Here is a 19918-nt window from a genome sequence, read left to right as displayed (position 1 = left end):
ATGAAGAAATTCAGTTTTTGGAAGTGTCCAGACTAACTTTGAATGGCTTGAACCAGCTGAGAAATTTGTGACGGTGTGAAAGGACAGCAGTGTGTGTCAACTGTCATCGCAGTAGATAACACGACAGAGCATAAGAGTTGGTATACATCTGGTAAGAACTTTCAAGGTGGACGATGATTATGGCCAGAGAAATTTACACAGCAAAGAGCGATTTAGTGTGGATGACTGTGAATGTGAATTTGGTCTGGTAGCAAGATGCTGGTACCTCTACAGGAAATCCATTCACCAGAAGGCCTTGGATGAATATGGTGCTTTCTCTTGCATAAACAAACGAACTAATATTACAAGGCTAGCAACTCAATCCACAATTAATCCAGTTTCCACTTGACGGCAAACTTGAACAGGAGGGAGACAAGTTACTGTAAAGGCTAAAGAAATGTCTACATAAGAATCGCCCTAATAGTAATGGATGCAATGACATTCGAACTGAATACATGACAGCACATTACAGCACCATAAACTATTAGCTGATCAATTGATAAAACAACGTAGACGGAGCTAGATGGCACATCGCTTTATGTTCCTACTACCGTAATGCAGAACCTAAAAATGAAAAAGGGACTTTTAGCAGATGAGATGTTTGCTACACAAACCCAACTTCACCTACTAGCTAGAAGTTTCTCCTACTCCGAGAATTGAAACAAATATATTAACATCAGATACTATACCAGGGTCATTTCACAATCAGTGCTGCCGAATTGATATCCTCCTGATCATCGTATCGCGTCTGCCTATTCTTGGCAGCAATAGCCAAATCCAGCTTGGGAATAGCATTCCAACAAGCTTCTCGTCAGCGATGGCATGAATCCAATATGCAGCTCAAAAATGGCGGAAGTTTACAAGGTCCCAAATGTGTTCAATTCGAATCCTGAGAAGAGACAGTTACTGAGAGACAAACTTTTATTGAAGAAGTCCATTGAGAGTGAATTGACTACTCGCTGATGAATTGACTGAGAGAGTGTGTGTTTCACAAGTAACCACTGACTGGACTATAAAGAAAATGACCGTAAGTGAATGAGAGGAATTCCATTTTGCAGAAATGCTTCCATCTTCTAACCTGAACGACTCAATAACGTCCCAAATTCAAGCCCATGTACCCAAGATACGACAGTGATAAAGTACAAAAGATCTAATTCATATCAATCACTGTAGCAGAACAGAGACACCTTGAGGGGACTTCCTAATAAAAAGGAGCACTAAGCATGTTACCAACAGTTCGGAGGTGACAGCATCTAAAAATTCCCCAAACTAAAATAAATTATGCCCGGAAAAGGGAATGACCTCGTGTGCAGTTGGGATCTTACAATAGGAAGTGAGATGGGACGCTCAAACCTTCCCCACTGAAGTTGAACACTATGATCCTTGGAGTTCGGTCATAAAATAGAGAATGCCGCGTCAAGAATTATAAGCACATTCTTGGTGAAATCTCTTTCAAACAACCAAGTACTACATCACGTACCGAATTCGACAACCATCAGGTGAGCAAGCAAAGCGGTATCCAAATTCGCAAAGAGAAGAGAAAGCCTATTGTATTCATTCATTCCAGTAAAGAGAGAAAAGGATTACATTTGTTTATACTAAAATGGGCAAAGAACAGCATCCTTGCCAATTAAGGAAAACAAGCAAACACCACACTTTCAAACATCAGGAAACAAATGGTTTACAGGCGTACCTGTCCTCTTCATCACTAAAATCAGACCCTTTTAATTCCTTTTTGTTCCATCAGAGGGATTTCCGTAAGAACCAGACCACCTTCTGAACGTGCAAGCGATCAAGCTTCGGCCTGCGAACAGCCCTAACCTCGATTTAGAGCCCCCTCCCCTCTGGCTGCTCCCAGGAGTCATCTCTGGAGCAGCGAGAACTGGTTGCTCCCCGTTCTCCGCCGGCCCGGCTCCACCATCACTTGTGCTCGCATCCAGATTTTCTTCTCCCCCGCCTACATCCAGATTGACCGAAACGGTTCCCCTGCTTGTCCTCAACCATTCCCCACCTTCAGCTGTAATCATTCTGCATTTCTTCACCTTCACCTTCACCAAGTTGGGGCATCCGCCTGCAAGCGCGCCGAGCCCTTGGTCCGTAACAGGACACCCTTTGATGCACAGCTTCTTTAGTGATGCACACTTTGCTGCGATGCAGCAGAGCTCCGGATCTCCGACAGTGTCACTTCCACACAAGGCCAATCTCTCCAGATTCAAGCAATTGTTCCCCAGTATTCCCAAACTCAAAGACGTGGGATTCACTCCTATCAGGACCAGCTCTTGCAAGTTCTGGCATTTCCGAGCAATGGCAATTAATCCTTCGTCCCCAATCCGGTTCGTCTTCCACCCATCTATGTGGAGCTTCCGAAGGAGCTTGCAATGTTCAGAGACCGCGATAAGGCCAGCATTCGTGCATTCCGGTGTCTTCACCAGGTGCAGAACCTCGAGCTCCTCCAATTCGGCCACCGCCTCCAACCCACGGTCGCTCACCTGCAGCCGTTCGAGGTGGATCTCTGTCAACCCCTTTGCCCCGGAGACGATCGTTTTGAGAGGGAGATCCCAATCACCGGAATTCCTGAATAGCTTCAGAGTCTGCAGCTTCTTCGCCCCGGCAATCATGGGGACGAAGCACTGCCCGTTGTAGAGCTCTTTGAGGCAGACGCTCCGTAGGTTAGTAGCGGCTGATCCAGCTCCAATCGCCTCGCCGTTGCTGTCCGTTAGCCCGCGGAGGCGCTTGACGGAGAGTTCCTCAAGGGCGGGGCAGTGGTCGACGAGTGCCTTGATCCCCTTGGCGCCGAAGGTGCAGGACCCGCAGGAAACCTTCTTCAGAGTTGAGCACTTCATCGCAAAGGCCTCCATACCAGAATCCGTCAGTTCTCGGCAAGCCCTGAGCTTCAGGCGAGTAAGATTCCGGCAGTGGACCGCTACGATGACAAGCGCGTCGTCGTCGATGCTGACGGCCCGTCGGTCGCACTTGAGCGCGAGTTTGGAGACAGAATCGAAACGCGAGAAGAGGGCCGGAACGAAAGGGGCAAGATCCGACCGGGCATCAAGCGAGAGACGATGGCGGCTCTGGCCCTCGACGCGTAGCCAGCGCCGACAGACAAGTGAACACCGCTTCCGGTCTCCCGACGGCAGCGTGTGGAAGATGCAAGCAAGACACTCGTCCGGCAGATCGGAGGTGTAGTCCCGCGGCCCTTCCTCAACGGAGCGGCCGGGATCTGCACCCCCTTTTGCCATAGACGGGGCCGGGGGCAGGGCCAGGGCCGGCACCGTGGCGGTCATCGGAGCCGCCGCCAAGTCGCGCTTTCTGGTAGACCGCCTGTTGACAGAATCCCGCCGGTCCGGCCACGAGAATCCGGTGGTCGACGCCGCTTGTCCCATTAACCTTCCTACTTCACCCACCAGCGCTACAAACCACCAACTCCACCACCGATTTCTTCTATAACCAATTCATCTCCATACAAGTCGTGTTTCAATTCGCATCTGTGCTCTCTGCTCACACCCCCCTCACCAGTTACCACCACCACAACCGTCCCTCTCTCTCTCTCTCTCTCTCTCTCTCTCTTTCTTCCTTTCTCCCGTCCTCCTCACACAGTTCCCCTCTCTCCTCTTTCAATTACGGCTCAGCTTTTATGGAGAACAAAAGGTCAGTTTTGCCACTAGGGAAAAAGGTTAATAACCGATGCCTCCTTCCCATTAAAAACGTAACCTGACGTTAAAAAGGCGACACCGAACGTTAGACCAAAGCTGTAAAACCAAATAGTTAGTTTCTCGGCAGAAGTTAAAATCAGTACGTTCGATTGATCACCAATATTTAACCGCCACAAAATATTTACAAGTTTCTTATTTTTCTCCCCCGCTAAATTCTCGTTAGATTCACGGGCAGAAACTGCGTTTGGATCCAAGTCTGGACCCCGTGGCCGTTCAATTTGGACACGGTCTCGGACTGGCCCTAAATGCCGGCGGCCATATTCAAACACGCCGGAGTTTGAAAATGATCCGAAAGTCTCCTTCTATTTCTTCTGCCTCCTCAAGTCTTCAACTCCTTCGTTTCTTATGCTTTTGTACTTAATGAGCTTATCTCTGTAAGTATATACGTTAGTTCCACTTCATTCTTGCTTTCTTACCATTTTCCTTTTGTTTCCTACCCTCTTCTCAGTGCTTTCCCTTTACTTTTTCCCCTACTTTAAAGTTTCAAACTTTAAAAAGTAGTCTCCTAATCGCTTCATCACCTGTTTCCTGCACCAGGAATGTCTTCTCATGTTCTCAGCGAAATCGTAAGGACGCTTTTATCTTGAACTGAAACTTTGAGCGCATTGGAAAATTTAACACACAAGGAACACAACTAAAAATTTCTCGTTTTCGAAATATTCGAGTTATATGATGGAGGTCTAAAAAAATTTGTCACCGTGATATCGGAAAGTTTATTACATGATTTTTTTTTTGGCTTTTGAATCATGGATTGCTGTAGCCGGTGGATCCGGGAAGTTTAGGATCACAGATTCCTGCATGATTTAATTAAGTTAGAAGACTATCTCTTTATTCCATTAACTCGTCTCTTTCGCTTTTCCGAAAATGTTCTCGTGATCCTTTCTTTGTTTAACTACAATATCATGAAAAGATAATCTGACATTGGATCTCGCGTTTTTATCCAAAAGATTGGTATTTTTTTTTTTTTTTGCATATGTTTCCTTCCAAACTGGATATAATTAGTAATCCGGTACAAATAAAAGTAGGATCCGACTCGATCTGCCTTCAGTAATGCGGGTCGGGCCATAATAATAAGAGATCCAAGTTCATATCCAAATTGGGTTGGGGTCCCCACTCCTCATGTGGGCGTAGGCTCTAAGGAGTCGGCAACCTCCTCACTTCAGAGCCTCGCGACACGAATGGCATATTCTAAATAGGAAAGGGCATTTAGGACTTCTCGACGTGCCAGATGCAACGGCATAGCTGTCCGACGGCTGAGAATTTTCTTTTTCTCGGTCAAAATAACCGACCCCTTCTATTTTCTTCCCCTTTTTGTCCTTTTCGGGTCGGCGTTTATCTCCTTTTTACCCTTTTTCTTTCCTACTTGTCTTTTTCGGGGACCACACTGGAAGAGTTTTATGCCCATGGATCGGGTTGCACCTGGTACACGTAGCTTAACCGGACTGGGACCCAGATCCGGAAATACATGAAGAGAAGTCGTCGTTGGTTTTGGAGAGTCGGGTTTTGACGAGATCTGCAGTTGGATTTGGAGTTGGATACGGGTTTTGACTCGAGAATTATGGTCTAAACCCATCCTCCCAGCTATTTATTATTTATTTATTTATTATTTATTCAGTGGGTAGGGATTCAATTATCTGAACCGAACCGAACTCTAATTGAATTTGAATATAAGCAGTATACCCATCAACTATAGCGTTGCATATTCATTGTTTGCAGTCGAAAATAACATTAACATCTATGTGAATAGAACTGACGATCAAACTTTCATCAGCCTACAATCCAACCAATTACATTGAGAATAGTGTTTTCTTTTGAAGCAAGTGGTTTGAATCAATCCAATGAACCCTTCACCGAGTGGAAATTGGCAGCCTTATGTCACATGGCATGCGTTTGCGGTGCCGTATTGGTTGGACTTAGACATAAGTGAGAGGTTGAAGGGTTTGGATCAAGTACAAGCCTTATCTGCATGCTTGTGGAATACTACTTGGAGTTATTACTTGCAACTTAATTAGGTAGGTCACACCTATATCGACAGGTTTGAGTAAAAAACTATTTAAGATTTTGTATGTAATAAGATATGTGTTACTATTAGTCTTGTTCAAATATGACAAGCATTTGCATGAAAAATCACACAAGATTAAGAAATTGATTTCAAGTTTTGAAAATTTATTATTCCACTTTTTTTATAAAAGTATTCACCTTTTTTGAGTTTTTTTTTTCAAACTCTTTATAGTTAATGCCGTTTACATGACTTTATTGAGTTTTTTTTTTTCAAACTCTTTGAAACTTCATTTGAGAAACCATAAAACGACCGATCGAACATGACTTTAGGCTTCTATTCACGTAAATCGTTACTTTTTGCAAGGCAGTTCCAAGAAACAGATTTTATATTATATAGGTGCACAAAGATTATGCAATTTTATTGCATCCAAATCAAATATCCGCTTGAAAAACTTTGTCTTCATTTCCCGCTGTTTTGTCCCTTCCTCCTTTTCTGAAGAAGTATTTCAAAGGGTCACTTCTGCATAGTCAAATTTCTAGAAGCCGTTTTTATAGTTGCAAATGTGGTGGAAAGTGGTATGAATTCATTCATGAAATTTCAATCCACATGATTTCTGGAAGCATTTGACTGTAATTTTAAAAATTAGACCATCTTTTGTGATTTTCTTAATGAACACCAGACTTTTCATATAAGTCGAAATAAATTGAAAAATGTAAGCTAAAACTATAAGAATGTAATTTAATGATTCAGGACATTGTTGAAAGAAAATTGTAGCTAATTAGCATTTTTTTTCTCCTTTCCATGTTAACAAAATCCAACTTAAATTTTTTCTTTGGGAATTTTGTGGGCAAAAAATTACAAATTTTTATTTAGAAAATAATTAAAAAAGTGACTTTTCTTTGCCATGTCTGAAAATGTCTTCCACCTCTTTGGTCGTCGCAAACTAACATGTCTGACCACATCTCGACAACTCGATGTCCTTCAACTCGAATGTTTTAAAATTGCAGGCAGGTTGAATCTAATTGCTACTATAACTTAGCTGAGACTTTAGATTAGCTCTTTATTAATTAAAAACTGTACTCATTAAGGGACATAGCACAACTGATCGGACTGGTAGGGTGGTAAAAGTTTAGTCATCAGTTCAATTCGCATGGTATACCGCTCCCTTGAAGCAGCCTCCCTAGACTCTAAGGGTAGAGGGGCTTTGTACCTCGCCCTCTTGCTTCATCAGGTATTAAAGGTAAGTAAAAGATAAATTATAAACAACATAGAGAGGTAGGTTGGTGATCAGGCGGTCACAAGGGCTCACCGATCATACATTGGTGGTTGTGGTAGAATAAGATGTTATATTCAAACTGCAAGTTGTTCGATCAACTTTGACGACACAGATATATAATCTAACATAACTGATTCGGTAAGAACTAATCACGCTCATCGTAGTTCAACAAAACTTATTTTCTCACCAGAAAGCACGATTTACAAGTCTGACTATTCTAAAACCAACTATAACATCCGGTTCCGGTGGTTCTTACCTGACATTTTTACATACTCCTAACGCTGTATGTCTTGGTCGCCGGTTAGTTGTAAAGTTAGGTCACCAAGTTAACGATATTATGAAGCAGGAAACCCGCAAGGATGTCGTCTTAGTTGAAGCAGGCGAGCTCGATATTAAGGCAGAGAGGGACCTCGTGGGTTTTGGACGTCTGGTAGAGAATCCTGCTCCTCTTTCTGGTTCCTGTGAGTCGGTGGTTGGAGAATCACACCGACGGAGGCAGCACTGGTTAAGCGATCCAAAACGAAGGAAATTAACTTTTTTAGTCACGAGGAAGAGAATGGTTGTGGGCAGAAAGGGACGAAAAAGCAAAAAAGACCAAAAAGGGCTTTGCGAAATGCGAGGCCTGAGAGATTCGAACTCTCGCGGGGAAACCCCATGTACTTAGCAGGCACACGCCTTAACCACTCGGCCAAAGCGTCGGTGTATGACCCATATCCTTTTACCGCCTACATACCAAATCTGGTACCAATTTTTTGAATCAGCCTTTGGAAAAACAAACCTCTCACAAATTCAGCTGGATTGCAGATCTCTACACTTTTGTTAAAATCAATTCTGCTTCTAAATTAATCAAACACAACATCCATACGAATGAACTTTTCGTCAACCAAACCAACAGCTACTGTTGACCTTTCTTTTGTAGGATTATTGGCCAAGAAATTGGCAACATCACCAGCCACAGAATACAAGGCTTTGGGATTTTGGTGAAGCCTTTGAGGTCCCCCTCCACGGGTACATGTGGATTCAAGGGCACAAGACAGGGTACCCCATTTGCTGCTCAAACCGCACTAGGAAATGCTATTCGTGTGGCAGTAGACCAGGGTACGCAACGAACAGAAGTCATGATAAAGGACGTCACAAGGCACCCATTTTGTCAATTTGCATAGCAAACCGAAGAAATTGTACGTGTTGATATTGACCATTTACAGGAGTAGTGTTTGGATGACACTATAAAGAAAAAAAAAAAAAAAAACTTGTTTGTGAAAATTTGGTTAAAAACCCAATTTCTAAAACCTAGTTTTGACGTTTAGATAACTGGAAAAAAAAAAAATCAGCTTTGCTTGAAAAAATGTAAGTGCCTAGTTTAAAAGTTGGGCAAATTATTTATTATTTGCTCGAGTGCCTCTTATAATATAACCTTTTGGGAAGCCTGCATCAAAGTTTTTTAATCATAAAAATTCGGCAGTGATGTATATGATTGGACCACTTAGCCTAACTCTGGAGATGCATTGGCTGAGGGGATATAAAAGAATAACTAGTGGACCCAACTGAGAGATAATGATTGGTTCGATCATCCAAATTAGCCTAGATTCTTAACATTGTTTAAGTGCCTAACTTTGTTTTATAATCAAAACTGAGATAATTAACATTTCTTCTGTCTTTTGAGTAGTTAGGCAGCCATGGTTCTGAATTGATCACATACCTTCTTTGTACTGCCTGGTAGATATAATGGTCTGGATCATGCTCTGTCCGATCCGATTGGATCAGTTGATTTAGATTTGAATTCTGTTTATGAATAGATCCCAACCACATTTCCACATATTCAGGGTTATCGGATTGTTCAGGAATTGTAATAAAAGTTTATTATTGGACGATAAGCAAATTGAAGCTGGTTCTGGGTCAGATTTTAATATATTTTCGGTAATTTTGGGAATTAAGTAAGATGTGATCCGATCCCGAGACAATCTAAACAGGACAGATGAAAGTCTGGTTGTCGGTTCAATTTTAAAGTGCGCTGCTTTTTGGCACTCTTTGGTTAACAGGTATACCGATCCCCACCCAGGTCCTGAACTAAGTACCCCAAAAATATGGATCATTTAAAGATTGAAGAAGATTTGATGTTTAGAGAAATAACATAACAAACAACTTCCATGGGATTAATTGGTTCTTGGATCTCAAACCGATAATCTCGATCATGGAAGATTGTAAAGAAACAAGAACAATATTATCGAAATATTCTCCCGGAATATCGAGTCACGAAATTTTGGTATTGTTTAATGATAAAAAATTGCACGAGTTGAGCATCTGCCAATCGAGATTTTCAAAGTTTGGGACGTTCCACAATCATCGAATGACAAGTTTTCGGATTATTTTTTTTTCATGTGCTAAGTGGTTTGGTATTTGGATGACTCCCCCATCAACCCAAAACAAATTATTCGTTGATGCTTTTAAAAAAGATAAATCACATTTGGCATGTTTCATTTTTTCTTAGATCAACTTTTCCCTTTCTAGTATTATTATTAATATTATTATGTTATTCTTATGAATAATCTCTCTGTCGCTCTATACCAAACGATCGATCACATCCACGCACTGGATCAAATAAAGTTGAATGCAGAGGTCACTAAAGTTTCATAAAGAAGCATTTTTAAAATTCATACAAGTACGTTGCATTGGATCTGCCTTGAATGAAATTGCGTGCACACCATCCGTTGGACAAGATCGAGAGAAATGGTCAAGGGTGCGATCAATCTTAGGCCATCCAATGCGCAGTTGGTGATTCAATTTTAAAAAAAGGTTTTCTTGGGGGCCTGGTTCTCGTGCCGGCCTTAAGAAATTTAATGAAGAATAAAATTGTGGAACACTTAAGCAAGGGTGATGACGTGATTTGAATTTGAAGGAGCTTTAATTTAATTTAATTTAATTAGCTCGGAAGAAGAGAGGATCATTGATGAACACTTAGCTGGCCTTTGTAGGTCATCGGATATTCTATTTCTATGGCCCCAAACTGAACTCTAAAGTCTAACGTTGCTTAAATTTCGCCTTAATGGGCTGGTGCAATCGAGCGGCCGCGAAGACAGCTCACATTTGATGGCGAAGGCAGAAATTTTTGACTATGGGGCACTCTTATATAAAATTTTTCATTTTTGAAAAGGCACAACATATATAAATAAGTAAATAATTATAAAAAATTTATGTAAAAATAAATAAAAATTTTGTTGTTGGCGTGCCCGCTATGCTACTGCTCACATTCAAATGGTGTGAGGTTGATGTATTATAGTTTCACTCAGACCTCGAAACAAAATAAAACCTTATAGACATAAAAGGTACAAGTTTTATGCTAAACAGTAAACTGGATTTCATGTTAAAATCCACAGTTTTGGCAAACTTCAGATATCAAAGCCATGAATTTCAAATCCATTATAAACGTGAAATATGTGGTTTTCAGATCCGACCCCCTCTCTGATCTGTAGTGTGGATCACAGATCCACGGAAAAATGATCTAAGATCTACGGATCTGAAGTCAACCCCAGATCTGGGAGCTATCAAACGCAACAACTAAGGTTTCTAGCTTTTTTAGCTGTATAGAATTTGGTTTACCCTGAGAATACGTAGCTTTCTTTTCCTTTTCTTTTTTTCTTAATCCGTGAAAGATTGGTTGAACAATGAACCTACTGTTTATATGTTAAGGTTGCATCCGATAGAGGTCCATATTAGATCTTGCTTAGATCCAGACCGACCCAAACGCCTATGGGGGTGTGAGTTTTATGGTCCAATCTGAAATCAACCCGAACCCGGTGCATCACAGCCCTAGAGCCCCACAGGAGCGTCCCTCGTCTCGCTCCCTCCTCCCTCTCCGTCTCTCTCTCACTCTCCAACTCTGGAATGGCTCGCTTCCTCAATCCAATTACTCTAGTCCGCGCGCAGCACCTCACCTCTCTCCGTTATCTTCTACTCTCCGGCGGCCTCTGCGCCAAACGATCTCGAGTGAGCACACGCGCAGAATCTGTGGATGAGGCCAGTCGGAGCTCCGGGGTGGTTGTTCAAGGGGCGAGCCATTCCGATTATACCGCGGAGTACAAGAGGTGGAAGGAGCACGAGGAGGAGATCCTCAATGACATTGAGCCCATAACTCTGCTCGCCAAGGACATACTCCACTCGGACCGGTGCCCACCTCTCTCTCTCTCTCTCTCTCTAATACGCGCAGGCACATATCTTCTTGTTTGGGGAATTATTACTTAGTCGAGATGGAGATGGTTATGGGTAGTAGAAAGAGACCCACTTTGCCGATGCACGTTCTTTTGCCCCTTTTTCTTTACTTGTTTCTGTTATTCCAATGTGCTCATGTTCTGTATGGATAATTGCCACGGTTTGTTTCTTCACTTCCCTTGTTAGTCTGTTTCAGTATGAACAGTTATCGTCAATTTTGTGGTTCAAACTGGTCTCATGGTGTATAGATGCATTTTGAATATTTAATTTTCGCAGTCAACTAAATTATGTAGTATTGGTTTGTCAAAGGGGATAAATGTTCATCAGAAAGTATATGCTTGAATCAATACTTAGCACTTGGGCGCTGTAGCAAGACCATTCATTTTACGTAAATGATGCATAAAACTAGAAACGAAAATAGCATAACTTAACCTTTATGCATGCCCAATGCTGCGAGAACATATTAGGATTATAATTGCAGATCAGATTGAGGTTATCATGGAGAAATATGACTTGACAATAGAAACATATATTTAACCTTTTTTCAAGGTGTACTATTTTTTACAAATTTGAGCATTCTAATTATGTTATAGATCATGTAAGTTGGATGTTTATGATGGTGGAATATCATAAATTGGCCAGGGGTAGGCGACGGTAAAGACCTGGCCTTGCGTATAAACTTAGGACTAGACTCGGTGACGGTAAGAGATGGTCCCAACTTAAGTCCAATATGCAGGCTGTCGGGCTTTTTTTGGTTCCCTGAGTTTCATAATGTATTCTTTCTGTTCACTTAAAGTGTAGTGTGTCCCCCTTTTAACAAATAGAAAGGTCATATCTTCTATTTCAGGTTTGTTGTTGTCTATTTTGGCTTCTAATGGCCATTTTCTTGTGTTCCATTGTTTGTTACTCTTAGATATTTGTTGAGTAAAGTTAAAATATATAAACATATATTTTTACTTGTGAATTCAAGTTAATTACATTTTGTGTATCATCCATAGGGTTCAAAATTTGGGCCTGGTAGAAGTTTCGTCCAACCGAGACTGATTATCATTGGGTTGGGCAATCCAGGTCAATGTTCTTTCTTAGGAAGTAGTTAGCCTTTTACAGGCCAACAATCAGGCTGTCCTGGCGCTGCCTAATGCCCGTCCAGAGATGGGAGATGAGTGCCTCTCCCTGTGCAAGTGTCTACCATATCAATAGCTTACCTCCATTATGGAAATGGTCCATAACCATGAGATTAGCAATGGGTAAACTCCCATTGCAATTCGCTTTGCACAAAAGCACATGAATGAAGAATGGAGAAAGAAACACTTGATGGATCTCTTTGAGGGTATTGTCCTAAGGTCCTAAGGTTTGAGAGATTGGACAAGTTTAAGAATACGAGGGACATAATGTATAGACTATGGAGCAAAATTATAAAGAGTTGCTCTTTTTTGTCCATGCAAAAGGTCTTATGCTTGAAGAGAAGTTCTCTCAATATGAAAAGAGTTGCCTTAGGCTCTTAGCCCCTGGTTGTTTCATTTGGTGGGAGAAGAATTCATGTTCCGTGCACTAGGTTCTCCAGCCTACACCTTGTCAAGTGAGAAGTGTAAGTGGAACCACACCACCGCAGGTGGGATGCAACTTTAGCTTTGACAAAGGAGCCAGGATGAGAAAAATGTGGGTTTCATTTTCTCCATCTCAGACTTTGCTTGGTAACCGCTTCTGATGTTTTTCTCTAACGGTGCGAAAATTTTGAACTCTCCTTCCAATTTAGCATTTTTAGAAAAGCATGAGACCATCTATATTACACAAGTCATAAAGCAACAATGATCCTTTGGATGGTAGATCAACTTAGGTGCCATGCAGCATATTCAGAAGACGAAGAAAGGACTCATGGAAATGAAGGAGGACTTACAATATTAGTCAAAGTTGAATGTTGATCCCAAATTCGTGTGCTTTTCAGTGCTATACCATCAAATCATTATACATGAAGGATTGGATTCTCCACTTTGTTGAAAATGGAAGGTTGTCCTCCAATTTCTTCAATGCCATGTTGTCAAATTAGCGAAATCTCCACTTTGATGAAAATGGGAGGTTAATCTCAATTTTTTTTGTTGCACTCTGATGAAAATGTGAGTTTGATCTCAACTTTGTGAAGGAGGCCTCATGAACACTGACGAGGGTCGAGGATTATTCCATGAGTATGGTGGCTATCGAAGATGAGAAAAGTATGTATTGAATGGCTGACCTTCATAAGTAACCTATAGCAAACAGCCCATGAACATGGGAGCTGGTAGAGGATGATTCTAATCTATGTCACTGGAGTGCGGGGTGCGGGTGCCGGAGCGGCACATCCCAAAAAATTTAGGTGCGTCGGTGCGGCGAGGGTATTTTATTATTATTATTATTATTTTTAATTTATTATATATATAACAGAATAACCTTGTATATATTATTATCACAATTTAGTTATTAATGTATATAACATACTTGAATAATTGTATTGCATAGGAAAATATCAGAACAACATATATTATATAAGTACTTTAGTAATATGACATTCTAACTGGGCTCGGGTGTGAGTCGGAGCTGCACCCATGTCCAGTGTGCACCCGACTCGATGCGACTCGGGTGCAGTAGTAAAATAGAAGAGTCCGGGTGACTTAGATTCTAATGTCCTTGTGACTATTGATGATGACAAAACCGTCTCTGAACCGCCAACCTTGATATGTCACCTATAACAAGCAAACACTAGTTTGGTAGCCTACATAAGTTGGACACTGACGTGGAACTCACAATATGGTTGGTAATTGGTATATGTCCATCGTAATTTTGCCTAATTTCTCAATTTACATGCAGTGAACAGTTCAATTGCTAGTTGCTGCAACCAAGCTCCTAAATGCCTTAGTGCCTTAGTTAGCCTAGACCCAAAAAGAGTAAAATAAATGGATAAATATGCACATAGAAAATCATAAACAATTAGTGTTTTAGAATATTAAAAACCTTTAGAAGGAAAGAAATGGCTAAAATGCCACCACCTAAACAATTGGCTAGCCACTCTGGCTTGTTTATGGGAGCTAACATTGAACCCTTTCAGCCTAAGTTTTGCCAAGGCAAGACTTTTTACCGTTTTCAAGTGTGCATATGATAAACTCTTATTGCTGACGATATGCTTTTCAACTTGACACCCTAACAAACTTTATTTATTAATGCGACAGTAATTATGAGCCACTCTGTCTGATATAAATGGAGGCTCATCTGTTACATGATGATTAGAGAAATAAGTGATTGACAGAGTCTAAGAATTGATAGCAAAAAAGTATAGCCTGCATTTCTATAGACCTTTTTCAGGGTACAGGATTGAACTTCAGACTTAAACTTTCAAGAAATGATCACTTAATAGAAAGACTTTCACATTTATGATACTAGTCGATAGTCAGAAGCTGATTCCTTCTTCTTGGAAGTGTCTGAAGCTGCTGTGCTGTTTCTTACCTCACTTTTTAATCCTGATTGAATGGTAGGAGCATGCCTTTCCTTCTATGGTTAGAGATACATTTTGCGCTTTGCCTTTTTGTTTTTATATCACGTAACATTGGTTAAATCAATCGTCATTATGAATAGATGTCTCAGAACCTTTTAGGTCAGCTGATGAGTTCGAACAATAAAAGGTGTTCTCTTATATATGCATTTACTTGGTCTATTAGGTGACATTTTAACTTTTAATGTCGCGGACATTATGTGTTTATTCCTTTACCCTTAATATGTAACATAAGCTTGTTCAAAGGAAATATGTTAAGACTTTTTCTTTAAAAAAATTAGATAGCAATAACCACCTTCCCTAGAATTATCTGAAACTTTTTGTTGGGTCAGCTTTCATTTATTGAAATAAGGTCTTCTATTGGCTGTTTGGTTTTCTTATATTAACAAAGATGCATAATCCTGGAAGCTGTATTTTCATAGCACTTTCTGGATCAAAATTTTAGACTCTACCTTTGCTTTTAAAGAAAGAAGGCTCTAGTTAGCAGATGATGTTGATTGAACATGAGACCTTTGTTAAGCACCTAGCACTGCTTTAGTCTCTTTGGTCATAAGCTGCTTTAGTTAGAGTTGCAGGGCAACACAGTAGACTATGTGACACTTTGCTGCTGCCTTCGTCCTACAGTTATGACAGTAGTTATTTGTTTTGTTGTACATTTTCCTTCACTCGTGGTTTCATTTTTCGCATGGCAGGTATGCAGATGGTGATTTCCTAACAGCTCAAGATGAGAAAGAGGTGGTTAAGAATCTTCTGGCATATCACCCTAATGCAGATGATAAAATTGGCTGCGGCTTAAGTTCAATTATGGTAACCGAAAAATCTGAATCTGTTTATTTTTCTCTTGCAACTTATAGTCATAGAACAGTATTTCAAATTTCAATGATAGACTTCTGACTTTTTTTTAACTCTTTTCCGTTACACATCCACATATTTGCGGCTACGTCTAGGACTCTAGAACCATGTGTCACACACCTATTATCCAGTTGGTTTTTTGGTTAAAACATCTTTAGTTCTCTTGACTTTTTTATATTAATAACTAACCATTCTTTATGCATCTTCAAATTTCAGAAGGATGATCTATAGTTTTCCAATACGTAGCTGCCTAATAATTTTCTTTATTGTAGAAGGATGTTTGTTCGTTTGATGCTTTATGGTTGAAGAAAAGGGAATGAACTATCTTTATGTTATCCTTTTCAAGATGAAATGCTTTCATATGCTTCACTTAATATGAGACTCACAAGTTTGGAAAGCAAAAGCTCAAAGCTTCAATCTTTTTGCCAAGATTGTGGAATTAGAATTTAGATACTTGTTGAACTGGTCAAGTGGTTTTTTTTTTTATTGTCAAATAATTAAGCTAATCCGCTGACAATTCACTCATTCTTCTATCTCTTTATTTTGGTATATTTTCTTTCACTAGTCAGATAACAAAACGTTCTGCAGCTCATTGGTTTGGATAAACAAAAATATTCTGGGTCTCATACTGGTCTTTTCTTGACCAGTTAATTGTCCAGTAACTGGATTTTAGTAGCTCATTCAGAAACTTGGTTAAAATCTCCTTTGCTGAGTTCTGACTGAAGTTAAATGTAAAGTCGTGTCAATTCTGAAAGCGATCTTGCATATACCTTGCTTTGCTAGTACTAAAGCAATCATCCTTGAAGGTGTGAAAATTTATTGCATTTGCTGGCTTAATTGCTAACTAGAAAATTCTGCTATTTAATGAATAATGTATAGTAATCCTAGTCTTTTCTGGTGCCTTCTCTGATGAAGTGGTGTTCGGAATGAATAACTGAATTTTCTTTCTGAAGGTTGATAGGCATCCAACATTCAAACAGTCAAGGTGCTTGTTTGTTGTACGGACAGATGGTGGATGGATAGATTTTTCATATAAGAAATGCCTTCAGGCATATATCCGTGAGAAATATCCATCTTGTGCTGAAAAGTTTATTAAAGGATATTTTAAGCAAAGGTAGCTGAGTTGTTTCAGTCATCCACCGAAATTCTGGTTGCAACTTCTCACAGTATGTTTGGCAGCTATTCTGTTGGTACAATTCTTTTCCTGTGCAAAAGTGTACATGTACATACCATATCATGCTAAACATTTGTGAGCTATTTAGGCATTTGCAGCGTACATCTTCAATTTCATCTGAGACATTGATTACATTTCTTGATATTGACTTGTAAGAAATGATTTTTTTTTTCGTAGGAATTGATTTTATTCATCATCGGTAACGATGTTTCCTTGACTCGTGAATAATGAAGTTTAAACTGGGAGGGAAAACTTCATCCAACTTCCCCTCCTCCACTTGTACATGAACCACCATACGAAAGGAGGTCCTCCTGTATCATTTCACATGCATGAATGGAACATTGACTGCTTCAAAGAAAAAAATGTAACGTCTACCAAATCAAAGTTGAGATTCAATTTCTTCGTTATGAATCAACTTGAAAAATGGGTAAGAAAGTGTCCAGATCAGGAAGTAAATAACTTCTACCTTTGTGGGAGCCAGCAGGCGGCAACTGCAAATAGAACACTGTATGTTATCAAAATATGATTTTATCAAGAAATGGCATCGCCAAAAATATTCTGTAGCCTAAGCATACTGTCTAGAATTGAAACTTGAATGTATTCTTTTCTGCCTGTCGCCTGTCCAGCTCATGAATTCACTGTTATGCCTTTACGATTGCTTCCAAAAGCCATGTGTTTCTGCGGGACTTACAATATATTGCTTCCAATTAGCAGACTGTCATTGTAACCGACACCCTTCCAATTCTAGACTCCCATACATACTGGCCAGATGCTGTTTCTGTTTTTAAGAGATAATTTCTGTATATTTACAAATTTTATTGATCATTAAGCCTGATGCTAACCTATGCTCTGGAAGCTACCATTCCAATTTTTCACATAAACACTTCTCCCGGGCAAATAAATAAGCTAAAATGTGTTGTGGTATGTGGTATTTTGATGCGCAACCTTTTTGCCGTTTGTATTATTTGTTGGCACTATAGGACGGGAGCCTAACTTTCAGCAATCTCTTCAATGGAGGTTAAAACTTGTTCTGGATAAGGAACGAAACATACCAGTTCAACATTTTGGGTAATCAACATACTTAAAATAAATTCATATCCTGCATCACCAAGGTTAACTGAAGGTGTATTTCAGAACCGTGGGACCAGAAGACAAAAATGGTTCTTTCCCCCAGAACAATGTTAAAGCATGGCCTAAGATGCTAGCTGATGGCTGCCAATTTGCCCTTTCTGCGATTGAAGAAATTACATATGAATCTTTTGAGGTAATTTTCCAGGTCAGATTTGTAGCTTCAAACAGGCGAGCAGCATGCCTTGATATTTCCCATATCTGCTACTTCAAGCATCTCGTGTCATCCTCCTGAAAAGGTAGGTCAGACTTCAAACTCGTTGCAGAACAGGGAGGTGTGCATAAAGCGGGAGACTCTGTACCTGTCATTGTCCCTAAGGAGATAGTCAAAATAGGCCTCACATGGTTTGTACTGGTTTTGCTGCATAATTCTGCCAACGGGATTGGAAAAAACTGCTGGGTTCCTCGTGGAACCGCAGTGAAACTCTTTGCTCGTGGCTTATATTAGGTTTTCTGTTTGATTAAAAAAGTCACTTGATTGGGACTCGGTACATTTTGAATTCGGGAATGAACTTAATTAATTGATGGCCGGCTACCATGAGAAAGACATGTTCAATCTTGTGAGTAATTTCTTTTTTCACTCACTGTTGGGCCAAACAGGATGCGGTCGAAATTGAAATAGCTCAATGGAATACATGAATTTTTAAGACGGCATACAGTGGGAACCAGTTCCATGCACAACCAAGTTTGGCTTGGAAAAATCTAGTGAGTAATTGCTTTCTCACTTTTGTGGGGATTTTCTTTGCAAATTAAACTTTTAAAAATAACTAAAGGCACAAGTGAAATACCAAGAAGGCAGATGTGCAATGAATTAGCCTTGCGGCAGTTTCATGACAAAAGCACAAGCCAAAGTTAGCCAATATTTGTGAAAAATCCGTGGCTTTCTTAGGCTCAGAACAGTTTCTAACTTTTTGTAGTTGCATGACGTCTCCGACACTGGAGTGTACATTCAATATATATATATATATATATATATATATTATTATTATTATTACCGTTCTTCTTCCCTAATATGAAGGCTTCCTGCTGTTTGTCATGAGTGTGGCTTTAAATAGAGATGATATTTTCTCGTCCAACTGCCATGCTGGATTTCACTCGTATATTATTACAAAGAGTCAGTTTAGGGTACTCCTAAGAGACCCAAGCTCTTTCTCATTTCTTTTTCTTCCTGGAGTTTAAGCCATTTTTGAACATGAACGAGAAACAATACACTCATCAACTAAAGTATCGCATGGTTCAAATGAGTAGCACCTACAAGAATTCAACTGATTGATTAATGGATTTTTACGAACTCATCAGTCTGACTAGCTACGCTACATCGGAACGTGTATTACAAGATGAAACAGAAAATTTTGTTAGACACCTACTACCTGAAATTCCATGCTGCCTGTTAGGCCGGGCTGCACATTGACGGTGCATGTGAAGGGCTATAGAGATGCCCACATGACTAGGGCTCCAACACACCCAAGCCTCGTATATTGGGTCTTAATGGCTGTACATACCCAATCCAATGCGGGACCCATTTGGATATTCTTGAGTTTCCAACTATTCTTGGACAACGTACCAACGTGCTCTCAATTCAAGCAACTCTGTTTAGTGACACTTTATATCCTTGCAAATGCTTTTGCTTTTTCCACTGATTGGCATTTAATCGCTTGAACACATTTGAGCAGAATTTTACTTCTAACGGTGACCTTGAATTCGGAAATAGAGTTCTCTCTGTACTTGCTGCAGTAACACTTCAGATCATTATGGAAAAAACAATTAAAGACACAACATGGCAGGCAATGCCGTTAATGCTAGCTCAATTACCTCTTGATTGAATTTGAGAGGGAATGAACTGATCCCACAAATGAATCACTGACCACTTATGAAAGCACAAGGACTTTTGTTTTGCATTGACAAAGTGCCTGCGTGCATCATTAAACATGTACAAATGGGTGCAGGGGCGAAGCCAAAAGTTCTAGCTAAGCAGCATTAGTTGTATAATTTTAAATTTTTAAAGGGT

At 40.1% G+C, this 19918-nt stretch overlaps 2 protein-coding genes and 1 non-coding gene across 5 annotated transcripts; 1 reads left to right on the top strand and 2 right to left on the bottom strand.

Annotated features, from left to right (window-relative positions):
• Positions 1-1572: 1572 nt before the first annotated feature.
• Positions 1573-3647, bottom strand: LOC116261358 (F-box protein At1g47056). Its single transcript, XM_031640082.2, has one exon. The coding sequence runs from the start codon at positions 3420-3422 to the stop codon at positions 1764-1766; it is 1659 nt and encodes a 552-aa protein (XP_031495942.1). The 5' UTR covers positions 3423-3647; the 3' UTR covers positions 1573-1763.
• Positions 3648-7646: 3999 nt separating this feature from the next.
• TRNAS-GCU (transfer RNA serine (anticodon GCU)) lies at positions 7647-7728 on the bottom strand. Its single transcript has one exon. It is a non-coding gene; the product is annotated as a tRNA-Ser (tRNA).
• A 3088-nt stretch (positions 7729-10816) lies between these two features.
• On the top strand, positions 10817-17386 carry LOC116260445 (protein DCL, chloroplastic). 3 transcript variants are annotated; one of them, XR_004174105.2, is made up of 4 exons: positions 10817-11193; positions 15449-15563; positions 16562-16798; positions 16960-17385. XR_004174105.2 is itself a non-coding variant. In XM_031638790.2 (4 exons), the coding sequence occupies exons 1-3, from the start codon at positions 10913-10915 to the stop codon at positions 16724-16726; spliced, it is 561 nt and encodes a 186-aa protein (XP_031494650.1). In that variant the 5' UTR covers positions 10817-10912; the 3' UTR covers positions 16727-16774; positions 16960-17386. The 3 variants fall into 3 exon arrangements, 2 of the variants coding, with proteins under 2 accessions (XP_031494650.1, XP_031494649.1); XM_031638790.2 differs by having other exon boundaries at positions 16562-16774; positions 16960-17386; XM_031638789.2 differs by lacking the exon at positions 16960-17385 and having other exon boundaries at positions 16562-16924.
• Positions 17387-19918: the final 2532 nt, after the last annotated feature.

The sequence above is a fragment of the Nymphaea colorata genome, chromosome 9 (genome assembly GCF_008831285.2).
Source record: "Nymphaea colorata isolate Beijing-Zhang1983 chromosome 9, ASM883128v2, whole genome shotgun sequence".
NCBI lineage: Eukaryota > Viridiplantae > Streptophyta > Magnoliopsida > Nymphaeales > Nymphaeaceae > Nymphaea > Nymphaea colorata.
The sequence above is the reverse complement of the archived record's forward strand: the minus strand, read 5'-3'. Positions and strand labels throughout refer to the sequence as shown.

What these genes read in the sequence shown, in the direction of transcription:
- LOC116261358 (XM_031640082.2), bottom strand. Translation starts at nt 3,422, where the DNA reads ATGGGACAAGCGGCGTCGACCACCGGATTCTCGTGGCCGGACCGGCGG.
- LOC116260445 (XM_031638790.2), top strand. Translation starts at nt 10,913, where the DNA reads ATGGCTCGCTTCCTCAATCCAATTACTCTAGTCCGCGCGCAGCACCTC. An exon ending in GACATACTCCACTCGGACCG is followed by an intron (nt 11,194 to 15,448) that starts GTGCCCACCTCT and finishes TTCGCATGGCAG; the next exon opens with GTATGCAGATGGTGATTTCC. An exon ending in GCGGCTTAAGTTCAATTATG is followed by an intron (nt 15,564 to 16,561) that starts GTAACCGAAAAA and finishes TTCTTTCTGAAG; the next exon opens with GTTGATAGGCATCCAACATT.